The sequence below is a fragment of the Pteropus medius genome, unplaced genomic scaffold (genome assembly GCF_902729225.1).
Source record: "Pteropus medius unplaced genomic scaffold, Ma_sr-lr_union100, whole genome shotgun sequence".
NCBI lineage: Eukaryota > Metazoa > Chordata > Mammalia > Chiroptera > Pteropodidae > Pteropus > Pteropus medius.
Genome location: NW_024349800.1, coordinates 16376655 through 16403205, shown reverse-complemented (window position 1 = coordinate 16403205; position 26551 = coordinate 16376655). Strand labels below are relative to the sequence as shown.

Sequence of the window (26551 nt, the reverse complement as noted above, 5' to 3'; positions counted from 1 at the left end):
TGGTGTGTGTCTGGATCCTGTGTATGATGTCATTTGGAGGTATATATATATAATATATATACCTCCAAATGACATATATTATATATATATATATATATATATTAAATGAAGTAAATTTGCAATAACAACAATAATTGACAGTGTGGAATTTGTTTCTTGATACATTCATTAAATTAGAAATGCATTCTCTAAATTAGAGATAACAGTAGGAGACTAAGATTCTATTGACTAGAGCCATTTTCCTGGGGTCCTAACAGAATTCAGAAGTGTGGTATTCAGTTAGTTGAACCTTGTCTTCTTCACATGTGGTAACATTGGGACAGATGACTCAAATGCCTTGCCAGGCCCTGATAATTTACCAACTTGTTCCAAAACAGAGATTAAAAGATGAAGGACAATCTTTTCCTGTGTTTCAGTAAAAACAGCTGGAAGGTATTATCCTTTAATCAGGATCAGAGTTTTATTTCATTGTCCTGACTTCTAGCTGTTTTGTGTCCTTTGTGTTTTTCAGTAGGATACTTGGATTTTACAGCAATCATAGACATTCCCGATTCAGTATTAGCTTATTTTGACTTTCCTTCCGGCCTGAGTCTGCTTCCTTTTCAATTCTTAGCAGCTAACTTCTGAATAATTAGAAACTTACATCTAGAAAGAGCAGATAAATGTTAAGAATAGCAATTTTTTTCCTACTTCAAAATTTACACAAACAACACATGAATATGGTTTGTTTTTGTTTTTGTTTTTGTTTTTGTTTTTGTTTTAAGCAAAGCAATAATATATATAGGAAAAATTGTGTGGTCCTGGTCAAATCTTTTTCTTCCCCAATATCAGATTCCACTAATCTTCTCTATGGGTCACAAGTATCAAGTTTGGCTTATATTGTTTGACCTTTTAAAAAACATGTAATTCTGTTTTTATATAAATAAGAATATATTTATTTTAAAAGTTAGATTTTTTTAAATCTAAACAACAATTTGTAAATCTTTCCTGGTCGGTACTTAAGGAACTGTTTTCATATTAAACCTATATAGAATTCTTTAGTCTGGATATACTAAAATATACTTAACTGTTTCCCTATTGATGAACATTTTAGATTACGTTTTTAATGTTTTGGTATTAACTTTGATGCTGCAGTGAACACACACATGTATATACACACAGTTTTGTACCCACATGAGCATATTTCTGTAAGATAGCTTTCAAGAAGTAGAAATGCTGAGTCAAAAGGTAGATTCATAAAATTTTATATATATTGCCAAATTGCCCTTCAGTACTCTCTCACCAGTTGCATATGAGAATTCATATTTCCCCATACTATAAGCATCAGTAAATAGTACTGTTATTTGAAAAATGTTTGCAATTTAAATTTTATTACTCAGTAAATATCTAAATATATACAGTATGGTAAGTAAAGAATGATACAAAGTGAATAAGATTGACAGTGCCCCTGCGCATATGGAAGTCGGTTTTTTTAGTGGAGTTGTAGACTACATGAAAGTGAATAAATAATATACTTTGTAGGTCTTGCTCAGCACTGTTAAGGAAAAAGAGGGTACTATGATCGAGAATAACGTCTGTGGCCTATTTTCCATACAGTAGAGACACTACAAGTTGAGACCTTAAAGTATATAAAAGAACCAAGCATTTGAAGAGCTGGAAAAAGTTTTCCAAGCAAGAAGAGCTCAGCAGGCCCAGATTCCCTGATGTGAGCAAGAACTTGACAGTGTTTTAGGAATTTGAAGAAAGTCATTGTGGTCAAAGCATAGTGAGGAGCATGAAATAAAATTGGAGGGGTAGACAGGGTCAGGATACATAGCACTTTGTAGGGCAGATTAAGGAATTTAAAGACTTCAAAAATATGAAGGCTTTGCAGGATTTGAGTTGGAAAGTAACATTAAGAGACTATACTTATTGTGTGGAAAATGGATTGAAAGAAGGCAAGAGTAAATATAGGAGGTTATTGCAGCAGTGCAAGGGAGAGGTCGTGGCTTGAAACTAGGGCTGGGGAAGATGGAGAGAAGCAGTTTGCAGCCTATATTTTGGAGTAGAACAAACAGGACTTACTTGTGTTGGGGGTTAAGGAAAGGAAGCAGTTAAGGGGGGTTCCCAAGCTGAGCCAGGAAAGGCAGGGAGAACATGCTTGTCAAGACTTCTGTTTCTAATGTTAACTTTGGGATCTAAGTGAAGATATTAAGTAGGCAATTAGATAAGTGAATCAAGTTCAAAGGACTCATTTGGACTAGGGATATAAATTGAGAATTTTTATTGCATAGCTGTATTTATAGCTATGGTATTGAATGAGATCACCTAGGCAGAGAATTTAGGGTGAAGAGCGAGTTCTGAACCAAGCCCTGAGCCCTTCTAAAATGTAGAAGTTAGGTGGGAGAAGAAGAACTACTTAGGAGACTAGATAGAACAGCCAACGAACTATGAGAAAAAGCCAGGAGGATGTGCTGATATAGACATGAGGAGGGATTGGGTTGAGAAAAGAAGGTATGTTCAGTGGTGTTGAACACTGTCAAGGGCTTGACTGAATAGAAGACAAAAAATTCCATTAGAGTTGGCTACTTAGAAGTCATTTGAGCTTTGAGAAGAATGTTTAAACTATATTGGTATGGTTTAAAGAGTTGAAGTAAACACTTTGAAAAACCCTATGTTTGTTTTTAGTTTATATTTTAGTTCATATTTAAGTTTGTTTGTTTATATTTTATACATTGCTTGTCACTCAACCAAAATGTCACTAATATAATTCTGCCCCAGTCCCTCACTTCCACCTCAAAGAAAACCAGCATAAAAATAAAAATCATAACCTCCATGATGTGACCCTTGAGCAGTTTAGCAGTCAACACTATAGACACAGGATTTTGCTGAGGGCAAATGCTGATATCAGCACTGCAATTTGGAAAACAAGCATTATGTCAGCTGCAACGGGAAGGAGATGGAAACTGATCCTGAAACTCAGATTAAGCTTCTGCCCTTGGAAGGATGCTAAAATGGGATCAGATAGGTAACACCCCTTTGTCTGCAGCAGAAGGCAAGTACAAATAATCTTTCAAGAAAAGTCCCATAGGTTTTTAACAAGATTAAATCAAATAAGCTCAAAGTCTAAGATTGCTAAACATATAAGGAATATCACTGTTAGTGAAATTCAACAAAAGAATAAGCAACAAAATCAATTTCAGATCTTTGAATTTCAGACACAGTATGTTAACTGTGTACAAAACGTTTAAATAAAAGATTCAATCTCAAAATTAAGCAAGCATCTCAAAGTGAGGCATATTTGGAAAACAACCAAGCAGAGTTCTCATAAGTGAAGAATAATTTTTTAAACAAATGCATAGATAGATGAGATTTGAACAGGTGAAAGACATATGTAAGGAAATTACCCAGAATACTACAGAAAGACAAAAATATAAAAGAATATGTAAAAGAGATTTGAAGAATGTAATGAGAAAGTCTAATAGACATCCAAAAAAGGAAATATTAGAGATTAGAGAAAAAAGAAGAGAAGCAATATCTGAAGAGATAATGCTTAAGAATTTCCCAGGACCAAAAAGAAATTTAAATCCACATAGATTAGAAACTACATATTTTCATTATCTATGATCAAGAGACATGTAGTGAAATTATAGAACATTAAAGACAAAGAGAAAAATCTTTAAAGCAACCAGAGGAAAACAATGATCACCTACACAAGAACAAGAGTTAGATTAATAGAACTTCTCTAATGCAATAATGCAATAATATTAATGCTGATTATAGCAGCTACTTTCATAGAATTTATTCTGCCAAGTATTGTTTTTAAAAAATAATTTAAAATTCTTAAATTGTAGTAAAAACATAACATGAAATTTGCCATCTTAACATTTTTAAGCATACAGTTTAGTAATGTAAAATATATTCAGTTGTTGTACAATGTATCTCAAGAACATTTTCATCTTGCAAAACTGAAACTTTATACCTGAAGAAAAGTTTCCCATTTCTCCCTCCCTCCAGCCCTTGGCAATCATCATTCTACTTTCTCTTTTTATGAATTTGACTACTGGAGATATATAGCTCATATAAGTAAAATCATACAGTATTTGTCTTTTTTGTAACTGACTTATTTCACTTAAAGTATAATGTCCTTAAGGTTCATCCACATTGTAGCCTGTGACAGGATTTCCTTCCTTTTTAAGGTTGAATAATATTCCACTGTATGTTTACCACATTTGGTTTATCCATTCACCCATTCATGGATGTTTGAGTTGCTTCCACCTCTTGGCTATTGAGAATAATGCTGCTATCAACATGGGTGTGCAAATTTGTCTTCAAGATCCTGCTTTTCAGTTCTTTTGAGTATATACACAGAAGTGGGATTGCTGGATTTAAGTGCTTTTATGTTTAGTAAATTTGGATTATCAAACTCTATTGATTGAGAAGACCATTATTTCTAAACTAATCTGAAATGCCAGATACATCTTAACATGAATCAAATTTTCAATTGGATCATTGTTTTCTATATAGATATACTGGCTGTGAAAATGAGAACTTATCCTTCCTTCCTGTATAATCTTATACCTGTTGTGCTTTAGGAGCTTTATATAAAATCATCAACAGCAGCATTTTCTGTAATGGAAAATTGAGTGATTTTCTTTTTTCTTTTTTTTTTGCTATCAATAATAGAATAGACAAATAGTTGTGATAAATCCACATGAGCTAATATTCTACAAATTAGAATAAATTAATTTACAGCCAAATGCCACAGTTTAAATACATTTTAAGAATTTTCTATTGTTTGAAGAAAACAAGCCATAGAAGAATGCATAAAGGATGCATCCTATTTGTATATAGTTAAGAACATGAAGCTTAAGTAATATACTATTTTGATGCAAATGTGAAAAGTCATAGATAAAGCAAGAGAATGATAACTTAAAAATTCAAGATAATTGTGACTTTTGAAAGGAAAAGGAAAGGAATTGAGTAGGGAGGGAGACAGCGGGTACTTAAAAGATAATGTTCTCTCTATTAGTGTACATTGTGCCTTTATTTTTCATACCTTATTTTGAAAATATTTTGTTCTTATTCTTTTGTATGTACTTAATATTGTTAAGCACAGCTTTTCCAAAAAGAATTAATAAAATAAAAGAAGTAAAGAAGTAGAAACAGCTTTTTGAGATTCTCGTTATGAAAGACATAAAGAATGAGATTATGACAGGATGGCATTGTGGGTTCCTTATAGTTTTTATTGATGCTTACTGTTTGTCACTGTAACACTGAATGTCTGCATACATTCTTAGTGCTTCCTTTCTAAGAACAGCATTCTGTGTCTCTTGCCCACTTTGGTGTTGGATTGTCTTGTACTGGCTTGCAAGAGCTCTTATAGATTGTGGATATTGTTATTTTTCCTCATATGTATGTTTCACATATTTTATTTTGACCTATCCTTTGTCTTTAAACTTTTTAAATGGAATTTTTGTTGTACACAAGCTTCATACCTATGTGTAAACATCAGATTGTTAAGCATACTGATGCTGTGTTATTCATGATCTCTTGTGATCTATATTACTATTTTGTTTAAATTATTTTACTTATAAGTAACATAGGTTATTCATATGTTTAGTTCAGATATGGAAAATAATGAGCTACATTTTGTCCTGTTTAAGCTGGCTGTGTTATTCTCTTAGTATCATCAATTATAGCTTAGAAAATTTTTTTAATGAAACTGTGTATTGAGGTGATGTAATTATCCTCTTTCTTGAAAGGTTTCGACCAAATACTAGAGAACTGTGGTGTTACAATGCGGTGGTTGCTGATGCCAGACTTCCTTCTGCAACAGACATGCAGTCCAGATGCAGTATTCTAAGTCCCGAACTTGCATTACCGACGGGATCAAGGGCTCTCACCACCCGATCTCATGCAGCTTTGCACATCCTAGGTAGCGCTGCTATTTGATAATCAGACAGTTATAGCTAATTTTCATCAGTGTGTGCTGAATATTTTTTAAGAGTATTTAAATTTGTATATTATTCTGTCATGTTTGTTAAACAATAGTCTGCTAGTTGCAAAATAAGTTAAATCCTCTAAGAGATTTATCCTACAGAAAATAATGCATCAGACTTTTACCAACATCATGAAAGATTCATAAATGCCCAAATATGAAGCAGCCTTGAATATAATTTTCCTAATAGGTTGCTCTTTAAAGATAATGTTTTTGTTTAACTTGACTATATGAACTTTAGAGATGTAGAATATTCAAATGTGTAATTATAACATTTAATTTGTATACTTTATTTTAAAATAAATTCTATAAAATATTATATGAATTTTATACATACTTCTATCTCTTTTTACATAACACAGTTTTCCACAGCATATCAACTTCACTTCTATTTAATTTGAGATATACATTTTTTCACTATATATATTCTGTTGCTGGAAATTTATACCAATTCACATAACTACTTATTTTATTGCCTTTAAAATAAACCTTAAAAAGATCCAGTTATGTTTATGTAGAATTTCCAATAATGAAATCATTCTTAAGCATACTTACTAGAGCATAACTATAATTATTTCTTTTCTCACAAATTTCGTCTGGTAACCATTAGAAACATCCAAAACTAGCGTCGATTTAAGGTTATCTCAGGCTATTGTGTCTTTCTCAAGTAGTACTTTAAGAATCAAACTAAAGTAATTCAGAGAGTTCATTAAAGGAAGACCCTTGTAAGGACTCAAAGATTAAATGATTCCAACTTTTCAGGGATACAGTTTTGTGAAAAATATTGTCATATAGTATATGATAATTTTGTGAAAAATATTGTCATATAGTATATGATAACTACTCAGAGTTCTATTTGATTGTATTTGTCTATGAAATGTTTAAAGTGCAGAATACATTTGTTGAGCACATTCCCCCTACGACATCTCATATCATCAGTATTATGAGAAATTTTAATTTCAAGGAGTTTAAGTTCTTGGTTTTTTTCAGGTTGTCTTGATACCTTGGCAACTATGCAAGATTTGAAAATGGGTGTTGCAAGTACAGAGGAGGAGACTCAAGCCGTAATGAAGGTTTATTCCAAAGAAGATTATAGTGTAGTGAACAGGTTTGAAAGTATGTATACCTACATTTAGGAAATATTATCTTCTAACTGAAATATATATGAATATTCTAAAACAGATTATCATTTGGGTTTTTTTTTAGGTCATGGAGGGGGCTGGGGTTACTCTGCTCATTCAGTAGAAGCTATACGTTTTAGTGCTGACACTGATATTTTACTTGGTGGTCTTGGACTGTTTGGAGGTAGAGGAGAATATACTGCTAAAATTAAGGTAAGCGCTTCATCAACATTATTACCCATTTTGTTTGAAAATGTTGGTTTTGACTTTGTTTATTACTTTATACCATGCTTCCTTTTAAAAAAGGACTTGAGGGATGTGGTTCCATAGTGTAGCGGTTAGCATGTCTGCTTTACACACAGAAAGTCCTGGGTTCACACCCCAGTGGAACCACGGTCCATGGTCTACGGCCATGCCACCCTCAGCAAGCCCAACGTCTGATCTTGGAAGCTAAGCAGGGTCTGGCCTGGTTAGTACTTGGATGGGAGACCACCTAGGAAGACCAGGTGCTATAGGCATAAATAATAATAATATACTTTTTTTTTAAAAAAAAAAGAACTTGAGGAAACATTGCTAAAATCTAATACAGTAATTTTGTCATTAACTTATTAAAAATCAAAAGTTAAGTAAGAAAGGAGCAAATAAATGGAAAATGATTTTTCAGTAATTTTAGACTGAAAAGACTTCAACAGTCAATCTCAGTCCTTTGAGTTGAACTGGTGGTCTAGAAACAGCAGTACCTTTTCATGTGTCTATTTTCTTGTAGCCTAAAAATGACAGGAGGCACAACTGTTTCGCTGCAGGAACATTTTGATGTAGGTTTCAAAGATTTTAGCATTTTTAATGCCAAATACTTTGTAAACAAGATATGACCAGGGCTGAAGCGAAAGGTAGAGTGAGTGTATGGTTCCAAACTCAAAACGATCAGGCATCATAAGTTCACCATGCTGGTTCATCTCAGAAAGGAGGCCGACAATCACTCTAAGCAAAGAGTATGTTCATTCTTTGAAAATTTGCTAACAGCTTGAATATTCTACTTCTCAAATTATCTGATTTTGCTCTTAAAGTAAAAGAGAAAACTATAGTTTTTGCCTTAATTTCGATAGCAGGCTTCATAAAAAAATTCTCAATTAAACGCTATCTGTTCAGGAAGTATTTTCTCAGTTCTCTCAGTAATATCTAAAAATTATATTAATATGATAAAACTCACTTATAATGATGATTTTTGAGGACACTACCCAAAGAGTTCTGACCAGACTGACAAATGTCAAAAAACAGTTCTTTGTTTCTGGTTACATTTAGCATACATGTGCTAAAAAACTCAGGTAATATAAAAACGAAGAAAGTAAAAATTGAAAGTTCCTGGAGTTATATAAAAAATAGGGATGGAATAATAATTAAGAATACCTGTAACATATATATCGATAATAAGAAAAACAAGTTTTAGTTTTGGCTCGCTTCAAAGCACCTGCTTTGAAATGGTTATTTTAGGATGTCTCGATTCAAAATTAAGATAGAGAAGCAAACTCATGGAGAAGATATATTTTGTTCCTGGCCCTGAGAAGGTTTGTTTTGTTTTTTTTTTAAATAATATTGAACATCATAATGGACCTTATCTTTAGTAAATATAGAATTATTCCATATATGTTGTTTTTATATTGGCCTTATTTTTCTTTTTCAAGTCCCAAATCATGCTTTACTCTTCTCATTCCCTGGAAGTGACCTTACCTTTGTCTTTAGTTATTCAATAGGCATCTTTATTTTTCTTTCTTCACTTCGTTAAGGTATACATTGTTTTCTAGTAGTAAGCCTCTTCTTTATTTTTTTATTTTGTTTTCATATCTCTGGTTGTTTCCTCTCTTTCCTTTGTAGAATTGTCTTCTTTGCCCTGGCCACTCAATGTTAGAGTTCTTCTAGGGCCAACTCTAGACCTCTTTTTCACTGTTTTCTCCTATGTATTCTCTTCTAAGTCCAGAGTTTCAGTAGCCATCAACATTCCATGATGCCCAAATTTATATCTCCAGCTAAGACTTTTTCTTTGACCCATTTCTGTGTAAATGTTTTAAAGGCACAGCAGTTGTCAGTCTTTATATCACAACTAAAGTCATACTCGTCCCCCGGGACCTGGCTGTCTTCCACTGATCCCTCTCTTGAATAGTAATACCCACCATATGATTGTTACCTAAGCCGGAAACCTAGCTGTCTTTCTTGGTAGCTCCTCCTTCATCTCCTTCTTCTCCCTAAAGGGACTCTTCCATCACTACCCTAGGCAAAGCTGCTTGCTTGGACTAACCATCTAGCTGATCTCCCTTGCATATTCTTAGCTTTCTATACTTTTGTCTGCATTCTCTTTCTTCCCATTCCTTCTTGAACCCACTCTAATGAGGTTTTCGCCCCAGTCACTCAGCTAAAACTTCTCTTGTAAAAGACACCAATGACTTCTTTATTGCTAAAACCAGTGGTCAAGTCTCAGCCCTCGTCTTTCTTAACACTCAATGGGATTTAATCCAATCAAGCTCTTTCTTGAAATACATCTTTGCTTGGCTCCCAAGATACCATACTTCATTTTACGCCTGTCTCACTGACTGCTCTTCTTAGTCTCCTGCTGGTTGTTGTTCGTCATCTTCCTGACCTCTAAATGTTAGAGTGCCAGAACTCAGTCTTGGACATCTTTTTAAAGTGTACTTACCCCCATAGTGATCCAGCCTTATGACTTTAAGTATTTTTTCTCTGGTAACTCTTAAACTTACAGACCTCCGAAGTCATATATACAATTAGCTACTTTGCATCTCCACTTGGAAAGTTAATAGGCGTTTCAGATATAACACATTCAAAACTAGGTTTCTGTCCATCTCTCTAAACCTGCTGTTCTCCTGTTTCTCCCCATCTCAGTTAACTGACTCAGTATAGTTAACTTCATTCTTCCAGTCTCTCAGGCCCCAAATCTTGGAGTCATCCCTGATTTCTCTCTTTTTTTCATATCCCACGGCAGCAGATATTGTTGGCTGTACTTTGAAAACAAATCCAGGATCTGACTACTTCTAAAAACCGCCCCTGGTACCAAGTTGGTCCACACCACAGTCATTCTCACTGGACTTATTACAGTAGCCTCCCAGCTTGTGTCCTGTTTCTGTCTTTGCTTCCTTCAATCTGTTCTCAAGACAGCAGAGTAATTTTCCTAAATATGCACCAGAGGATGCCACTCCTCTGTTCAGATTCCTATAGTGTCTTCCTGTATTAGAATAAAATCCGAAGCCTTTATGCGAGCTTACAGAACACTGTCAGAACTGATTGCAGTCACTGTTCTCACCTCGTGTTGTGCCAGTTGCTGCATAGGAACCCAGCCGTACGCCGGCTTTTGTTCCTTAAATGTGCCAGGGGTGTAGTCACACCTCAGGACCTTCACATTTGCTGTTTGTTCCCTCTCACTATTGCTCTTCACTTCAGTCCCTGTGTGGTCCACACTTACTGTGTGGTTCGTTTTCAGGTCTTGACTCCCTGGTGAGTCTATTTAAAACTGTAAATCCTCTCCCTTATCACAAACTTACTCTCAGTAGTTTGTGTTTTTGTTTGCTTGCTTGCATCATTCACCCCTGTATGCCCAGTTCTTAGAACTGTGCCTGGTACACAGTATGTATTCAAGAATATATGTAGAATGTAAGTAAGGGAGCCAGATTAAGGGAAAATCAGTAAGGACTTTTATATCATGCTGCAAAAAAAAAGGAAATGAAAAACTACTGAATAGTTTTAGATTCAGAAAGCATTCTGATCAGATATTCGTTTTAAAACATTAAAAGCAAAAAATCCTCAGCTTTGTAAAATTTGGGTTAGAGCAAGGAGAGAATGGAGATAAGACAAATTAGTTGTTATTGAACTATTCCAGTTAGTAGCAGTGAATGTGGGTGCATTGACAAGCTTTGGTTCCAGCAATAGGATAATAGTGATGGTAGAGAGATATGGATAAAAGGGTTTTTCCAGGTCTTTTATCTGAATGACTAGGTGAATGATAGTGCCTAATATTAATCAGAACAGGGCAGGCAGGACGAGAGAGAAATGAGTCACTTTAGAGCTAGTGGGATTGAGCTGCTGGGGGAATCCAGTGACTGGAGAATAAGATCTGAGCTGGAGATCAATTTTGGATCATTAGCATAGAGCTAAAAATTGAGACAAGAAGCACAGTAATTGTCCAGTAAATTTTGTAGTTCACCCGCTAATCCTACAGAGAAGGGATTTTTTAAAAATATTTATTAGTTCGTTTTTTTTTTAAAAAAAAGACTGTTTCCTCATAATTTTTCTTTGTTTTCACTTAATTTCATAACATTTTCCTATTTAACATCTTCTCTTTTTTCCTTTACCCAGACTGTGTGGTCCTTTACTTTTACAACCATTTTTTTTCACACTCTTCATCTCTTCCAATGCCATATTATTTTGAACTTTTTTTTTTTTTACCTATTTTTAAAGATCTTTATCTTCTGTTATTCCTCTCTCTCTATAGCTAGCATTTTTCTAGCCTTTTTTGCTGGGTGTTTTCCAAGTGTTCCGCAGTAATATTTCATTTAATTCTCACAATTACTATGAAATAGGCACATCTTTTTTATAGATGAGGAGACTGGGCCCTAGGATCTCACAACTAGTAAGTGTTGAAGCAAGATTCTACCTCACTTAGGTAAATGCTTTGGTCGAAGCCTCTCACTTCCCTCAGGTGTTTACATTTGGCACAGAACCTCTTGGAGCACTTGATGTAAATAGATGAATATGTAAAGAAGGAAAACTGAGATTAATATAGACCATTAGACATTGTATATGTTTCTCAATTTAAATATACATGTTAATATATTTTACTTAATAATATTAAAAAAGCAGGTGCTCTGATTTTTTTACATTCTCTAGTGTCAGCATTTATCAGACACCCACTAAATTATAAACATAATATTCAGCAGATTTACATGACTGAACAGTTGGGCACAATATGTTTTTCTCCTTTCCCCAGCTGTTTGAGTTGGGTCCTGATGGAGGAGATCATGAAACTGATGGAGACCTTCTTGCAGAGACTGATGTGTTGGCTTATGACTGTGCTGCTAGGTAAAGATTTCTTTATTATTCAGTGTAATCCCTACATTCTTAATGTGAAAATTTTATTATAAATCAATAAATATAACTTTAAAAAGAAGTTTTAAATAATCTACTGTGATCAGACACTTGAGAAACTAAATTATATATTAGATAATGTGTTACTTTTAACAGTGCTGCATTAAAACTAATATCTTTCATATTTGTATTTCACAAGATAAATTGGCTATTTCTACATTGAAGATACGATGGAAATATATTTTGCACACTTTTATTTTCATATAGCAGTTAGAAAACACCTAATATGTTAGTGTTCTAGTGGTGTGATACAGTCACTTCCTTCCTGTAGCATTGTGTACGCATTGTCAGATAGTCATGGTGGGCCACAATTCAGATCACCTGTATACTCTTAACGCCATGCCTTTTGCATATACTTGATTATTACACACCTGGGGAGGTGGCCGGTTCTACTGAACCTCTTAGGTTACCAGAATCAGGATGTTTATTTATGAAGTTCATTAATTAAGAAGTGACTTAGATTTTATCAGTACTCTCCATGTAATCCTAAGAATTATCTCAACACTGTGTTGTGACAAGCTAGTGATTTGAATCAAGGAATATTATGATGAGAAAAATAAATTGAGCTTAATAATATAGTATACTGTACTTTCAAATGAGAACTATATTAAGAAAACCTGTGTAATATTCATTAGTTAAAATTTATATTTTCTGGAAATGGTAGTAAGGCATTGAGTTTGCTTTTCACAGATAAATTCTTTTGAGAACAAAATAGTAAACCTAAAAAAATCTTTGACTGTTTCTTCACTTTAGCCGTTATCCAGTATCAGGAGATACTTTTTTAGTAATTTTTTATGTTATAGACAGACAAAGATTAGAGAAGTTTCAGGAAAGTTAAATGATTGATTTATTTTTAACAAAGCCTTAAGATGTCATTGTCGTTCAGCATTTATTTCTGAGCATATGATAATGAGTCAAAAATATAACGCATAGAGAATCTAGACTGTCTTCATTTGACTACTAACAGAGCCCAGAATCCGAAAGCTAGCATTAAGGGACTTCCATAATCTTTCACAGCATCTTTTTTAACTTTTCACCTGGTACTCTTATAGATCTGTTTAATGCTTTAATCTGACACCTTGCCATTTTCAGATCCTACTTTGTACTTCCATAACTCTGCAGATCCATTCATGACATTCTTCTCTTTCCTCTTTATTCTTCTGTCCCAGTTACAATCAATACACATTCTTTCTACTCTGTTACTTAGAACTTTGTAACTTGTGTATGTCTTTATCAGATGCATTATTTATATACATTTCTTTTCTCTCTTCCTAATTTAGTGAACTTTTGTCATGTAGTCATTGTGTGACAGATGCAATTCCAAACATTTTATCTGAATTAACTCAATCCTCAGAAGGACCCTAAGAGCTAGACATTATTTCTATCCCTATTTTCAGATGAAGGAACTGAGTTACAGAGAGGATGCATTAACTTGCCCAAAGTCAGGAAGCCAGCAAGTCACAAGTCCAGGCCTTGAATCAGCCATCTGACTCCAGGGCCGTTTTCTTAACATGCTGCCTCTCAAACACTTTATTTGAATAAATGAACTTGAAAACTAAACTTGAAAATTTCATTTTCCAACAAAACTGGAATGTTTTTTTTAACAGCAATTTAAAAATTTTGGGTCTTATTTTAATATGAAAGTTTTATAGCATTTAAGCAAGTTTTATAATTCAGGAGGGAAGAGGATGAAATGTCATGCCGTCACCATAACACAAGTAACTATTATTTGTGTTCTTGTGTTGGCTTTTTCAGTTAGAGGGTTTTTAACGTCGTTTGACTAGAATCTTACAATACATTGAATTTCATGTTTTATTTATAAAGGATTTTTAAAAATAAATGTATGTAACAGGAAAGTACAAAGGCATTGTCTTCGACTCACTAAATTTACTTTCAGAGAAAAATATGCAATGATGTTTGATGAGCCAGTTCTCCTGCAAGCTGGATGGTGGTATGTAGCATGGGCTCGAGTGTCAGGACCCAGCAGTGACTGTGGATCTCATGGACAAGCTTCTATTACCACAGATGATGGGTAAGCAAAATATTTAAGTGTTACTAAAACAACTCTCAATTTGCTAGTGGAATGTTGTTTAGAAAGTTCAGAGGTCTTTCAGTAAGACAAAAATTTTAGTAAAGCTAGAACATAATATGATTGCTAAAAATTAAATTAATATAATCTCATACCAAATTAAAGTCTAGACAGAACAGGGAGATAGTCGGACTGCAGTTCTTTGCCCTTTATCAATTTGATAAAGGCCAATATTTGTATGTATTTTGGGTATTACATTGTTTAAAAGCTTATTATGACAAGGATAGTGAGGAGTCTAGAAACCATAAAAAAAAATATGTACTTGCTATAAAATTTGACAGTGCTTATGAAAACAGTTTTTAAATTGCAAAGCTTCAGCAGTACAAAATGGTATAGTTTTAATAAAATGTTGGGGAAATTTACTGTTTAAATTTCATGTATAGAGTGCTTTTCAGTTTATGAAACACTTTCATATATATTATCTCATTCGATGCCCTCAACAACTTCATGAAGCAGTTATTAGCCCCATTTTACACTCAGAGGAATAGAGAGACAAAAGGTGAAATGGTTTTGCGTCAAATCCCTTAGTTACTATGTGGCCAAACAAAATCTGGTCCTAAAGCCTCTTGACTCTAATACCAACCTTCTTTATACTCGCTACTCTGATTCACGTGTTTGAAAGGAGCATCATTTATAAAAGAAATTCAATTTATTTTTTATTATTCTTGAGCATAAACTGTTTGAAATGGGTAAAGTTATATAATAGTATATTTCAAATAGTTTTGTTCAACTCATAACAGAGCTGACCAATAAAAGAACAAATTTATGAAGTGAATTCCACATCGCTGAATGTTCAAGTAGAATGCTTAGAAAAGTTGTCTGTTGTGTGTACCTTTTCAACTTGCCATAGGACTGCGTGCTGCAACTGCGGAGACTGCTTCAGTCCTGAGCTGTATGGTTCCCGCACGCAGTTCATTTAACCTTTGGGATATCATAGCGTTTTGAAGCTGACGCTCATACAGTATCTAGCTGAGCAGATTTTAAACTGTTTGTAAGTTGAAATATTTTGGTTAAAGTAGAGCTGGAGGGGCTAAGGTGGAGGCAGGACAGCTACTCACCTAGTAGTTCCTGATTAGGTTCAGTTCCTTCATTTTACTGATTACCCTATTGAGAGTTAGAACTAAAATCAGAACAATATCTTTTTACTTGATTTTTTTTCCTTAAAGAATTAATCTGTCATTAACATAAGATTTGAAAACATGATTGTTAAATTACTTATTTCCTTCAATAAATCCTGAACTATGTAGATTTTGGTATCATTGTTATTTTTTCTCTTCTTAGGGTTGTTTTCCAATTTAAGAGTTCAAAGAAATCAAATAATGGTACAGATGTTAATGCTGGTCAGATACCTCAATTATTATACAGGTATTTAGCATATTTATAGTTAATAAGGTTTATTCTTTTGCTATAATGAACTAGGGTCACTATAAAACATGGTATAAAAAGGAGAAATTATTTGAAGCATTCAGCAAATTCTAATATACTAGTAGAAATATAGCTACATTTGACAAAAACATTTAATGTTTTGTACACTTTTAAACATTTTTTACATCATGACTCAGATTATCTGTATTATGACAATAACAATATTTCAATGATGTACATTTTTAACTTGTCTATTTTTTTTTAACCAATTTCAGAATATTGTAAACTAATAAAATTTTTCTTAGATAAATGAAATTGGGGTGTTAGATGGAGACTTTGGATGTAGACACGATTGATTTGCTGCAGTCTTATGTTTCTTGTTCATCTTACCTTATGATGGAATGAATTAGAAAATCCCTTACTGCTGAAAAATTTCCACCTTTAATTGGAATATCAAATAATAGCTTGCTTTGTGTGATAATATTCTATTTTTATCATTTAAGAATTTCAATTACTTTATGGTAGTTGAGATATATGGAAGCATATGCCGGTGTGTGTGTCCATCTACTTCTAGGGGATTAGTGCAATAATTTTTAGAATAAAGTATGCAAAGTGATATAAACCCTCACTAAAAGATGTCGTTTTTACTTTACTAGTTTTTTAAGTAACTTACTAATAACATAGTAAAGATCCAAGGAACTATCCCTAGAATAATGATTCTGTGTTCCTTGTATCTTCCTTTCTAGAAATCACTTTGAGAATCGGGATAGTGTAAAACCCCACTTTCCCAAGAAGGGACTTTTGTTTTCATGCTCTGTTATAGTTAGTGTTTGTGATACGTAGCACTGTGAACATAACAAGTTGCTTGGGCTACTCCTGGATACACTTGTTGAATAACTTTTAAATAGTAGAATTTAATTGTACCATTACTAGAGAACATAAGTTATATCTGTTGTCTAGTAAGAGAAGAAATTCTCTACTACCCAGTCTTACAAAGCTGTGATTTAAAAGATGAAATGAATGCTCATGTGCTTAAAAATCTGGCTTAGCATTAGAAAATGTTTCTAAAAACTCCCATATTGCCATTTTACCTAACAAAAATATTTAAAAGTATAACTTAATTATTTTGCTATTGCAAAAATATATATTTTGGAAAGAAAAATGTCATTGGACTTTCCAACATAAATTTACGTATGTCTGCTACCTTCAGACTTCCAACCAGCGATGGCAGTGCTTCAAAAGGCAAACAGCAAACCAGCGAACCTGTGCACATTTTAAAGAGATCTTTTGCAAGAACTGTCTCAGTGGTAAGCCATTTTTTAAAATTTCAGCTTTTCTATTCAGTGCTCAGTTTCATTTTGATGTTTAGCATTTTGCCACTCTTCCAAAAGTTTATCTCAGCATAGCTTTATGAACTCAGATTTGTTTTTGTATTAGCGTTGACATCCCAGGACAAAGAATATGCACTTTAAATAATGGGAAGATAGAAATCGTAATTGATTTTAACATGTCGCTATTTCTGAAATAACTGTAGATTTTCTAATAAATCATGTATTACTACATATGCTGTAGGAGTTAAAAAGTGAAGGAAAAGTTAAGGATGATTTTGACCGAAAAGTCTTACTTTAATGCTTGAGGTAATAGAAGAGTTGCATATCTAACGAGGGAGTTTATTGAACTACTTGGCCATCACTGTTTTACATTTAAAGATACAGGTGCTATTGGGCTTACTTGTGTAGAATGGAAAGTCAGCATGATGTCATTGAAATATCATGGTATGTCTGCTCAGAAAGTCTTGTTCTTTCATTTATTTGTTGAGGATTCTTATGCAGCTTATCTAAATAAACTACATCATTGCATCCTTGCGAATTTTTAATGAGATAAGGGACATTAAAATTTTTTTATTTGTAAGGCAGCATATGAATGCGATTTATTTATTTATTTATTTTTATTTTAATTAGTTTCAAGTATATAGTACATTGGTTAGACATCTATATAGTTAGTAAAATGATCCTCCCAATTGCTCCCTCCCTCCCCTGACCCTCCACCTAGTCAATATATTAATGCTAATTGCATTCCTTATGCTGTGCTTGCCATCCCCGTGACCATCCATCAGCTACTAATTTGTACTTCTTTAACCCTTCACCCCATTCTCCCAGCCCCCCAAACTCCCCTCCCCTCTGTCCATCACCAATTTGTCCACTATATTTGTGAGTCTGTTTTTTATTAGTTTGTTCTTTTTATTCCTTAAATTCCGCATATAAGTGAAATCATAGTGTTTATCATTCTCTGACTTAAATACCTTCTAGGTTTATCACAGCAATATCTTTTTCCATTTCCTTCCTTTTCATATGTAGGGGTCTTGTTTTCTTATCCTATTAGCAACTCCATCCCTTGGTTGGAGCACTTAATTCTTTTCCCTTTAAGGTACTTATTGATAGGACTGTAGTTGTTACTGTTCTTTATTCCTGGTTTTGATACATGTTTTTTCTTCTTAAAGAAGTCCCTCCAACATTTCCTGTAATTCTGGGTTGGTGATGATAAATTCCTTTAGCTTATTTTTGTCTGGGAAGCTCTTTATCTGTCCTTCAACTCTAAAGATAGCTTTGCTGGATAAATTATTCTGGTTGTATATCCTGGGTCTTCATCCCGTCGAATGTTTTTTGCCAAGCCCTTCTGTCCTGCATAGTTTCTTTTGAGAAATCAGCAGCCAGTCTTATGGGTGTTCCCTTGTAGGTAATTATTTGTTTTTCTCTTGCTACTTTTAACATTCTTTCTTTGTATATAACCTTTGGCATTTTAATTATGATGTGTCTTGGTATGGGCCTCTTTGGATCCTGGTTTTTGGAATACTCTGAGCTTCCTGGGTTTTATGTCCATTTCCTTCACCAGGTTAGGGAAGCTTTCTATCATTATTTCTTCAAACAGCAGTTCAGCATCTTGATTTTCTTCAGACAAATATTTGGAGCCTTAATAGTGTCCCATATCCTCCTTAAATCATCTTTATAGTCTTAGCATCTTTTTTCTTGCCATTCTGTTTGAGTGTCCTGATTGACTTTCCTGTCCTCTAGATAAGGCGGGTGATCCTCTTCTTTATTCACTTTGTTTATTCCATTTAATATACTTCTCATCTCAGATAATGTGTTCTCCATTTCAGACTGGTTCCCTCTTATAATCTCCATCTCCATTCTTATCTCTTTGTGGGAGTTCTCTACATTTCCCAAAAGTTTATTGAGCATCTTTATAACCAATGTTTCGAACTCTGCATCTGTTAGATTACTTGACTCCATTATATCTGGATCTCTGTTCTGTTCTGTCATATGGTTTCTGCTTCTTTGTCTTCCCATTTTGGCTGCCTTTCTGTGTCTGTTAATATGTATTAAGCAAAGGTCCTGTCTCCGGGTCTTATTAGTGTGGATTTGTGAAGTAGGTGTCCAGTGGCACAGTCCTGTGAGGGGTTCTGCAGGCCATATTTAGCCCAAGCCTCTACCCCTCTGGGGCCATCTATCAAGATTCAGCAAGCAATCCACAGATGCTGTGCTTATAGTTGCCTCAAAAGGCCACACCAGAAACCGAGGCCAGCTGTCTCCAGTGTGAGTCTAGGCGCTGCTCAGCAAGGTGCACCTGACTCACTGCGGATACACCTGGCTGTGGCTTGGGTGGGGCCCGAGTTGGGGAGGCGGGGTTTCAGGGAATCCTCTGGGCAGAGCAGCTTCTGTTATGCAGTTTGATGACATCACAGCTATGAGGCCCTGTGTCCACTGCATTGGTAGCGGGGAGGGCTCAACAGGGAACAATGGATGCCACCCACACTTCTGTACCGAGCGAGTCTCACCTTGGCCCTCACTCCGACAATATCTCCCTGTAAGGCACTGGTGCTCAGAGCTAGCAGATCCGTCACCACGAAAATCTGCTCGCGGACACGGCCCCTTTAAGAGGCGTCTGCTGCTGCCGCAGCCTCCGTCTCACTCAGCCACTCGGGACTGGGCAGCCCGGCATCCTCGCCTCGTCCTACCTTCTGCTGTTGCAGGGTGCTTTCTTGGATTTCTCCGTAGTTGTATGGCTCGTTCATCTAGATCCCAGGAGATTTTCCTTGCTGCTTGCTCCATGTTTCCGTCACAACTTTGATTTGGCCACCAGAGGGATGAACAGAGTCTCTATCATCTACGCCATTTTTTTCTCCCTTCGAATGCGATTTATTAATGTAACTGGTAGTCTGTCGTGTTGGTAAAATGCAAAGGGAATTTTTTTTTCTTTTTTATCTTATTCGTTAAACAAATCTTATTCATTTTTTTAAACCACAAAATTAATACACGTCCCTGGTGGGACTAGAGTAGAGTAGGAAAAAAAAACTATACTAAAAGTACATGAAAGTTCTTTTCCCATCACCCTGTTATCACTATATATAACTACTATTTACATTTTGACGTATATACTTCCAGACTATTTTTTATACATACACATATTTACTAGTCTATATATAGTACGCTATCCAACCTTCTCGTTTTTGTTTGATCACACTTAAAGTTTTGCATCTTCCTTTTTGAAAATTTCATAGTATACACCGTGGACATTTGGTTCTATTTCAATTTCTTTTCTAATGTTTGTATTGTATCCCATAGAATACAGTAAGTCCCCATTTAATGTTGTCTATAGGTTCTGTGCCTTTAAGCAAAACAACATATAACAAAACCACTTTTACCATAGGCTAATTGATATAAACAAGAGTTAAGCTCCTATACATCTCATTAATGGTAAAAGGAAACACTGTGGAATGAGCTGTACTCTGCTTTATTTGACTCTTTTCCTATTAAAGGACTGTTTGTTTTTAATGTTTTACTATTATATCCGTACATATGTGTCTCTGATTACTTATGTACTTATGGGAATATTTCTACTAAAGTATGCTCATTTAAAATTTGATATATTATCTCAAATTGGCCTTCCAAAAGAGCTATGGCAGTTTATAGAGAGTGTATTTCGAATAATAGACTACAAGAATTTTGGTTTCCTGGCACCTTGGATCCTTTTAGTATTAAGATCAGTTTGGTATCTATTGATACAAATAAGTATCTTTGACTGTGTTGTGTCTTTTCAGTCATCTCTTTTTTTTTTCTGTGCTTAGTGATTCTTTTATTTTATTTTGTGGTCATTAGGTCATTTTAATCTTTATATAAGAAACTTATTCAATCATTCTTTTAAAAGTTAAGGTATAAACTCTTATTCTTGGTATTACTACACCAGAGGACTGGAATTTGATAGGGATGAGGGAATAAGTGATTTGCTTTGACATTCATCTCGTAGCTATCTGTCATCATGTAAGCATGAAAAAACCTGCAGACCAACTAGAACTACAACGGATGCTCATCCCCTTACATTAATATTTTAGAATCTTTAAAAATCCAGATAAAAATTTTTTAGTATCCTTCTAGTCAATTTTTCTGTTCTGTTAACTTATCAAGCGTTAGCTACAGTTTATATTCTAAAATTTAATACGTAGATATAAAATAAGTTCTGTGATATTGCTGATATCTAATACTAAAATATGATATTCAAAAGTTATTCAAGTGTTTAAAATACTTTTGGTTTATCTACACAGTGACAATGTAGAGTTTAATTTTCCTTTTAGGTAGACATGTATTTATGTGTTTTTCATTTTTTTTTCTTCTATGACAAACTAGATAAATTTGTAGCAGGGAAACTTAAAAATATTTTTTAAATAAATATTGAAAACTGTTTTTTTATAGAAGCCTAACTACGTTACCATTTTTGTCAAATTTCAAAGGTGCTCCTAATGGTAATTTAATGAACGAACTAATAAAATGCCTGTTATTTGGGCTTTTAAAACTCAGTAAAAAACTCCAAGATCAAGTTTTGAAGTTGAATGTCATCTTTTCATTTGATTCAACCTGTGGTATCACTTGAACTAATTACTATCTGTTTCTTCATATTCTGAATTAGGAATGTTTTGAGTCTTTGTTGAGTATTCTTCACTGGAGCTGGACCACCTTAGTCTTAGGAGTCGAAGAACTTAGAGGATTAAAAGGGTTCCAGTTCACAGCCACGCTTCTGGATTTGGAGAGACTGCGCTTTGTAGGCACCTGCTGTCTGAGGTTATTGCGTGTCTATACCTGTGAAATTTACCCAGTGTCAGGTATGATGCGTTATTTAAATTGATTTTTGGGATACAATGTGTGAGAATTAAAAAGATTTACATAAGAATAACCAAGAGTTTAAGATTCCAGCTTCCTTTAACCTGCTCCTTAATCGAGCAGATTAAAACTTGCTGTGATGCTTATGTATTGACTTATGAAGAATAAAATACATTATATGTCATTCAGATAAAAAAAAACTCATATTAGGCTAAAATGAAATACTCTAACAAAGTGTTATTTTAAACAGATTCTGTCAAATAGAAATATTTTGAACAACTGATTTAGACTTACATGTTGAAACCAGTGTTTTGTTTCTTTTTCTATTTCGATTTTAAAAAAGAAATAATTTTGCACCATACATAATCTCTAAGTTGTTTCCTTTCTAGGTTATGAGTACTTGTGATTTTTAGCTGTATAGGAAATTACTTGAATGATATTGAATGTTTTCATGCATATTTATTATTCTATTTAATTAGCAATCTGCTTTGTGTCTTTCAAAGCTGCAGGAAAAGCAATTGTAGAAGAAACTAGCAAATTAGCAGAATGTATTGGAAAAACTAGAACTTTGTTAAGAAAAATTTTATCAGAAGGAGTGGATCACTGCATGGTGAAGTTGGATAATGATCCTCAAGGATATCTCAGTCAACCCCTGAGTCTCCTAGAAGCTGTTCTTCAGGAGTGCCATAATACCTTTACTGCCTGTTTTCATTCTTTCTACCCAACCCCCGCATTACAGTGGGCTTGCCTTTGTGATCTGTTGAATTGTTTGGATCAGGTAATTTTAAGTTTGTAAGATGTTAGTTGAAAATATTATATATTACTCAATACTCTTCAAGAAAATAAGTTAGAGTTGCCTTAATCTTTCTAACTTTTATGAAAGGTAATTTTTTTGAATAAACTGCAGTGTGATGACATAATTTTGTGACAGTGAAATATTATAGTAGCATAATAACATTAACATTAGTGAAATGTTATAGTAGCATAGAATTACTTAGTAAGTTATTTATTATTTGAGGAAAATAGTTTCAGTGCTTGGTACTGGAAATACCTTATATGTATACTGATTGGGGCCTTTCTGATGACTTTCTTTGAGAATAAATGCTGGAGATGACTATGATTCTGAGGATATAGGAATATATAAACTCATTTACTAGAGGACAGGAGGCGAATTTTCCTTGGCCATATTTGATAATTTTCCACCTTCATTGGATAGCAACTTAAATATGTTTAAAAATACTGATGAAATATTGGTCCTTTAACAAGACACTTACAATGATTGAATGCTAGAAAAGTTTGGAATGATTTAAAAGGGTATTTACCTTTTATGTATCCAGAAACTTGGATTATACTGAGTATTTATTTGATGGGGTACATATTTTTATTTTTAAAAGGATATCCAAGAAGCAAACTTCAAGACGTCAAGTAGTCGACTGCTTGCTGCTGTTATGTCAGCTCTGTGTCACACTTCTGTTAAGCTGACTTCGATCTTCCCTATTGCATATGATGGAGAAGTACTACTACGATCAATTGTTAAACAAGTTAGCACAGAGAATGACTCAACACTAGTTCACCGTTTTCCCCTTTTGGTAGCACATATGGAAAAACTCAGCCAGGTAGGTCTTCTTCTGAAAAATCTTTTATAACACTGTCAACGGAGGCATATTTAGCTTGGTGCTTATTCTTCTAAATTAGTAAATATGTTTACCAGATGATTATGTATTTTACAAGAAGAGCTAAAATTAAGAAAAGAATTCTCATGTTTACCTATGAATAAGCGATCTTTTTTCTCTAATTTTTATTTTTTAATGGTCTTTAACCTATAAAAAAAATTGACAATTATGTAATGAATTCCTATGTATTTATTTTTGGCTGAATCATTTGAAAGTTGCAGATACTATAAGCAAACTCTTACATTCTAATATAATATTTTAGATTGCCAAGATTGAATTTTAAGGAAATAAATAACTTTTAAAGATTTTCTGTTAACATTTTGGTACATTAAAATAAGCATTATAAAACAATAGTCATAGAAACATGAAGAATTAACTCAAATACACATGAAAACCATGCATAATTACTCCCAAGTTGATGAGAATTAATCTTTAAAACAAAAGTTAAAAAAAGGAGTACAAAATGGAAAAATTATCCTAATTATTGTATGCGAGCAATTTTCTGTTGACTAAAACAACAGAAAAATTAAGAGAAAAATTTCAGTGACAAATGGAAATAAAAAAGGATAATAGCAGAATGGAAAGAAAATTTCCAGAGTTACTATAATACCTTTGTAAGATCTTAGTAGTAATAATAAAAGTAAATATAAGAAGGACTTTAGAGTGAACCAGCATGGAAAAAATTTTTAACCTTACTAATAATTAAATGTGAATGAAAGTTCTATTGACGTTATCAACTTATTTGTTAAAAAAAAAAAAATAGGAAAAATAGATTTCTTATGCTGGTGAGACTATGAGGAAACCTACTGAACTTATAGATGGTTTAAGACATTATGTAATTAGTGTTAATAATCTTTTTCTTCTCATCTTTCAGCAAATATTGATTGTGCATTTACTATTTGCTGGGAATATAATTAAGTACTAGTTGAGAAAAATGAGTGAACTGATAAATACAGCTCTTAAATTGGTGGCATATAGAAGATATTTTTACAAGATAAATTCTCAACTCAGTATTACATGCGATGAGCAAAGGAAATTTTTTGAGGAAATAATTTGAAGACCTAAGATATATGTGTGTTTTATTAAAAGGAAAAATTAGAAACCTAATTAGAGGTGTAACTATATCATTAAGTGAAATTGTTGAATTTAGATATATCATTTTGATAGAATCTGGTTCAGCCATTAAGAACAGCTATTTAATATTAAGGCAGATATTTTTAAATTAAAAAACGAGAAACAAAAGTATAAATGTACTGTGATGAATGACTGTAAATATGTATGCAAAAGGCATATATAGTTTGCAATATGTAAATAATACATATTTTAGAAGAGAATACCGAGAAGTGAAAATAATGTTTTGCCACTAAAGTTATGGGTGATCTGTATTTTTCTTCAGGAATTTCCTTTAGCGTTGCTGTATTTTTTTTTAAAATACAGTAAAATTTAACAATACTTTAAAAACAATTTTAAAGAACTAACATTTGCTGATTATTAATAACTGATAATTGTATATTTGTATGTCTGAATATTCTATGAAGATATATCCTGGTTAGTTTATTTCTATTCTTTTTAATGGATATTCTACCATTTGAGTTTAGTATAATAATTTCATCATATATATATATTTACGTTGTTGTTTCTCACATTTCAGTATTTTACACAATACTGTTATTTTCAATATTGACTGAATTTTTATGGATATTCGTACTGATTTTTTTCCGGGATAAATCTTTATGAGTGGAAAAACTCTTAACTCAAGGAGAAGCATGTTAAGACTGTGTCACAAACTGGCAAAATGCCCTGCAGAAAGCTAGTGTCAGTTTGCAATCCCACCACCAGTTAATACGATGACCTTTTTCTGAAATTTTAGTAGCCAGTGATGTGCTAATTTTTTTTTTTTTTTTTTTTTTTGGAAAAAAGGAAATAAATAATGTTCATGCTGGATATCAATCAAAATCAATCATCTTTTTCCTTTTTTCTGAAAAAAAATATTTTCCCAGTGGACTTTAATAGGATTCTGTAATTTCTCATCTTGCAGTTTTTTCATTGGTAGGGGTTGGAATTTTCCTGTCTTCACTTATGAAATTGAATACATTGAAGTTGTAAAATTTTATAGAAATAGTTATAGTAGAATTTTATATTTTTATTTCATGTATGTACAGAAAGCTTTTATTAGAAAATAGATTTATACAGACTACAGTATTTCATAGTTGTTTTACCTCTGAATATACCAGAAATCTCAGACTGTAATCTTGTCCTATAGAAAAAGCTTTTTAAAAGGGAAGAGTTTTATTTGTCAAAAGAGATTGTTATGAAAAGTTAAGAGAGTAAGTGGAAAGCTAATAGACACGTATACCTTTTATGATACACAGACTAATAATTCAAAAAGGACTTCTAAGTGAAAAATAGATATAATGACTCCACATACAGCTGTATAGATTTAGAGACATAGACTCAAGTCTGAACTTTAGGGTGTCATCTAGAAAGACAGGATTTTGCACTTGAGTGCTCACGTGAAGGAAAATAAAGCAGTATCTTAGAACTGTTTCTTTTCGTGTATCGCAGAGTGAAGAGAATATCTCAGGGATGACAAGCTTCCGTGAAGTTCTGGAGAAAATGCTGGTCATCGTTGTGCTCCCAGTCAGGAACAGCCTGAGGAGGGAAAATGAGCTCTTCTCCTCCCACCTGGTCTCCAATACCTGTGGGTTACTGGCCAGTATTGTCAGTGAACTGACAGCGTCAGCCCTGGGATCTGAGGTAATGTTCTATTTTGAGACTGGATAATAAGCACATGTTTAAATTTTCCACATAATTTCTTTTTCATATATTTTGGCTTCATAGAAACTGATTCCAATCCCACTGTATTTTTCTTTTTTTAAAAAAATACCATTAGGCTAAGCTGTTTGTTTTCCCCTTCCTTATACCTCTTCTCTGCTCTTATTTGCTTCCTCTCCCTCACCAGTTTACTCAGGATGTCACAGTAATACAAAGTATATACATTTTTCTCTTAGCCGCCCCATTGC

General features: G+C 33.5%; 1 protein-coding gene across 12 annotated transcripts in view; it reads left to right on the top strand.

Moving 5' to 3' along the window:
• MYCBP2 (MYC binding protein 2) overlaps window positions 1-26551 on the top strand; it is a 238192-nt gene that overhangs the window by 99444 nt on the left and 112197 nt on the right. For all 12 annotated transcript variants that reach the window (XM_039886905.1, XM_039886906.1, XM_039886908.1 and 9 more), the window contains 11 exons: window positions 5745-5917; window positions 6971-7096; window positions 7187-7314; window positions 12092-12183; window positions 14147-14281; window positions 15620-15703; window positions 16914-17010; window positions 21665-21857; window positions 22359-22633; window positions 23250-23471; window positions 26094-26285. In XM_039886905.1, the coding sequence (XP_039742839.1) occupies window positions 5745-5917; window positions 6971-7096; window positions 7187-7314; window positions 12092-12183; window positions 14147-14281; window positions 15620-15703; window positions 16914-17010; window positions 21665-21857; window positions 22359-22633; window positions 23250-23471; window positions 26094-26285 (1717 nt within the window). The remainder of the gene's footprint in view (window positions 1-5744; window positions 5918-6970; window positions 7097-7186; window positions 7315-12091; window positions 12184-14146; window positions 14282-15619; window positions 15704-16913; window positions 17011-21664; window positions 21858-22358; window positions 22634-23249; window positions 23472-26093; window positions 26286-26551) is intronic.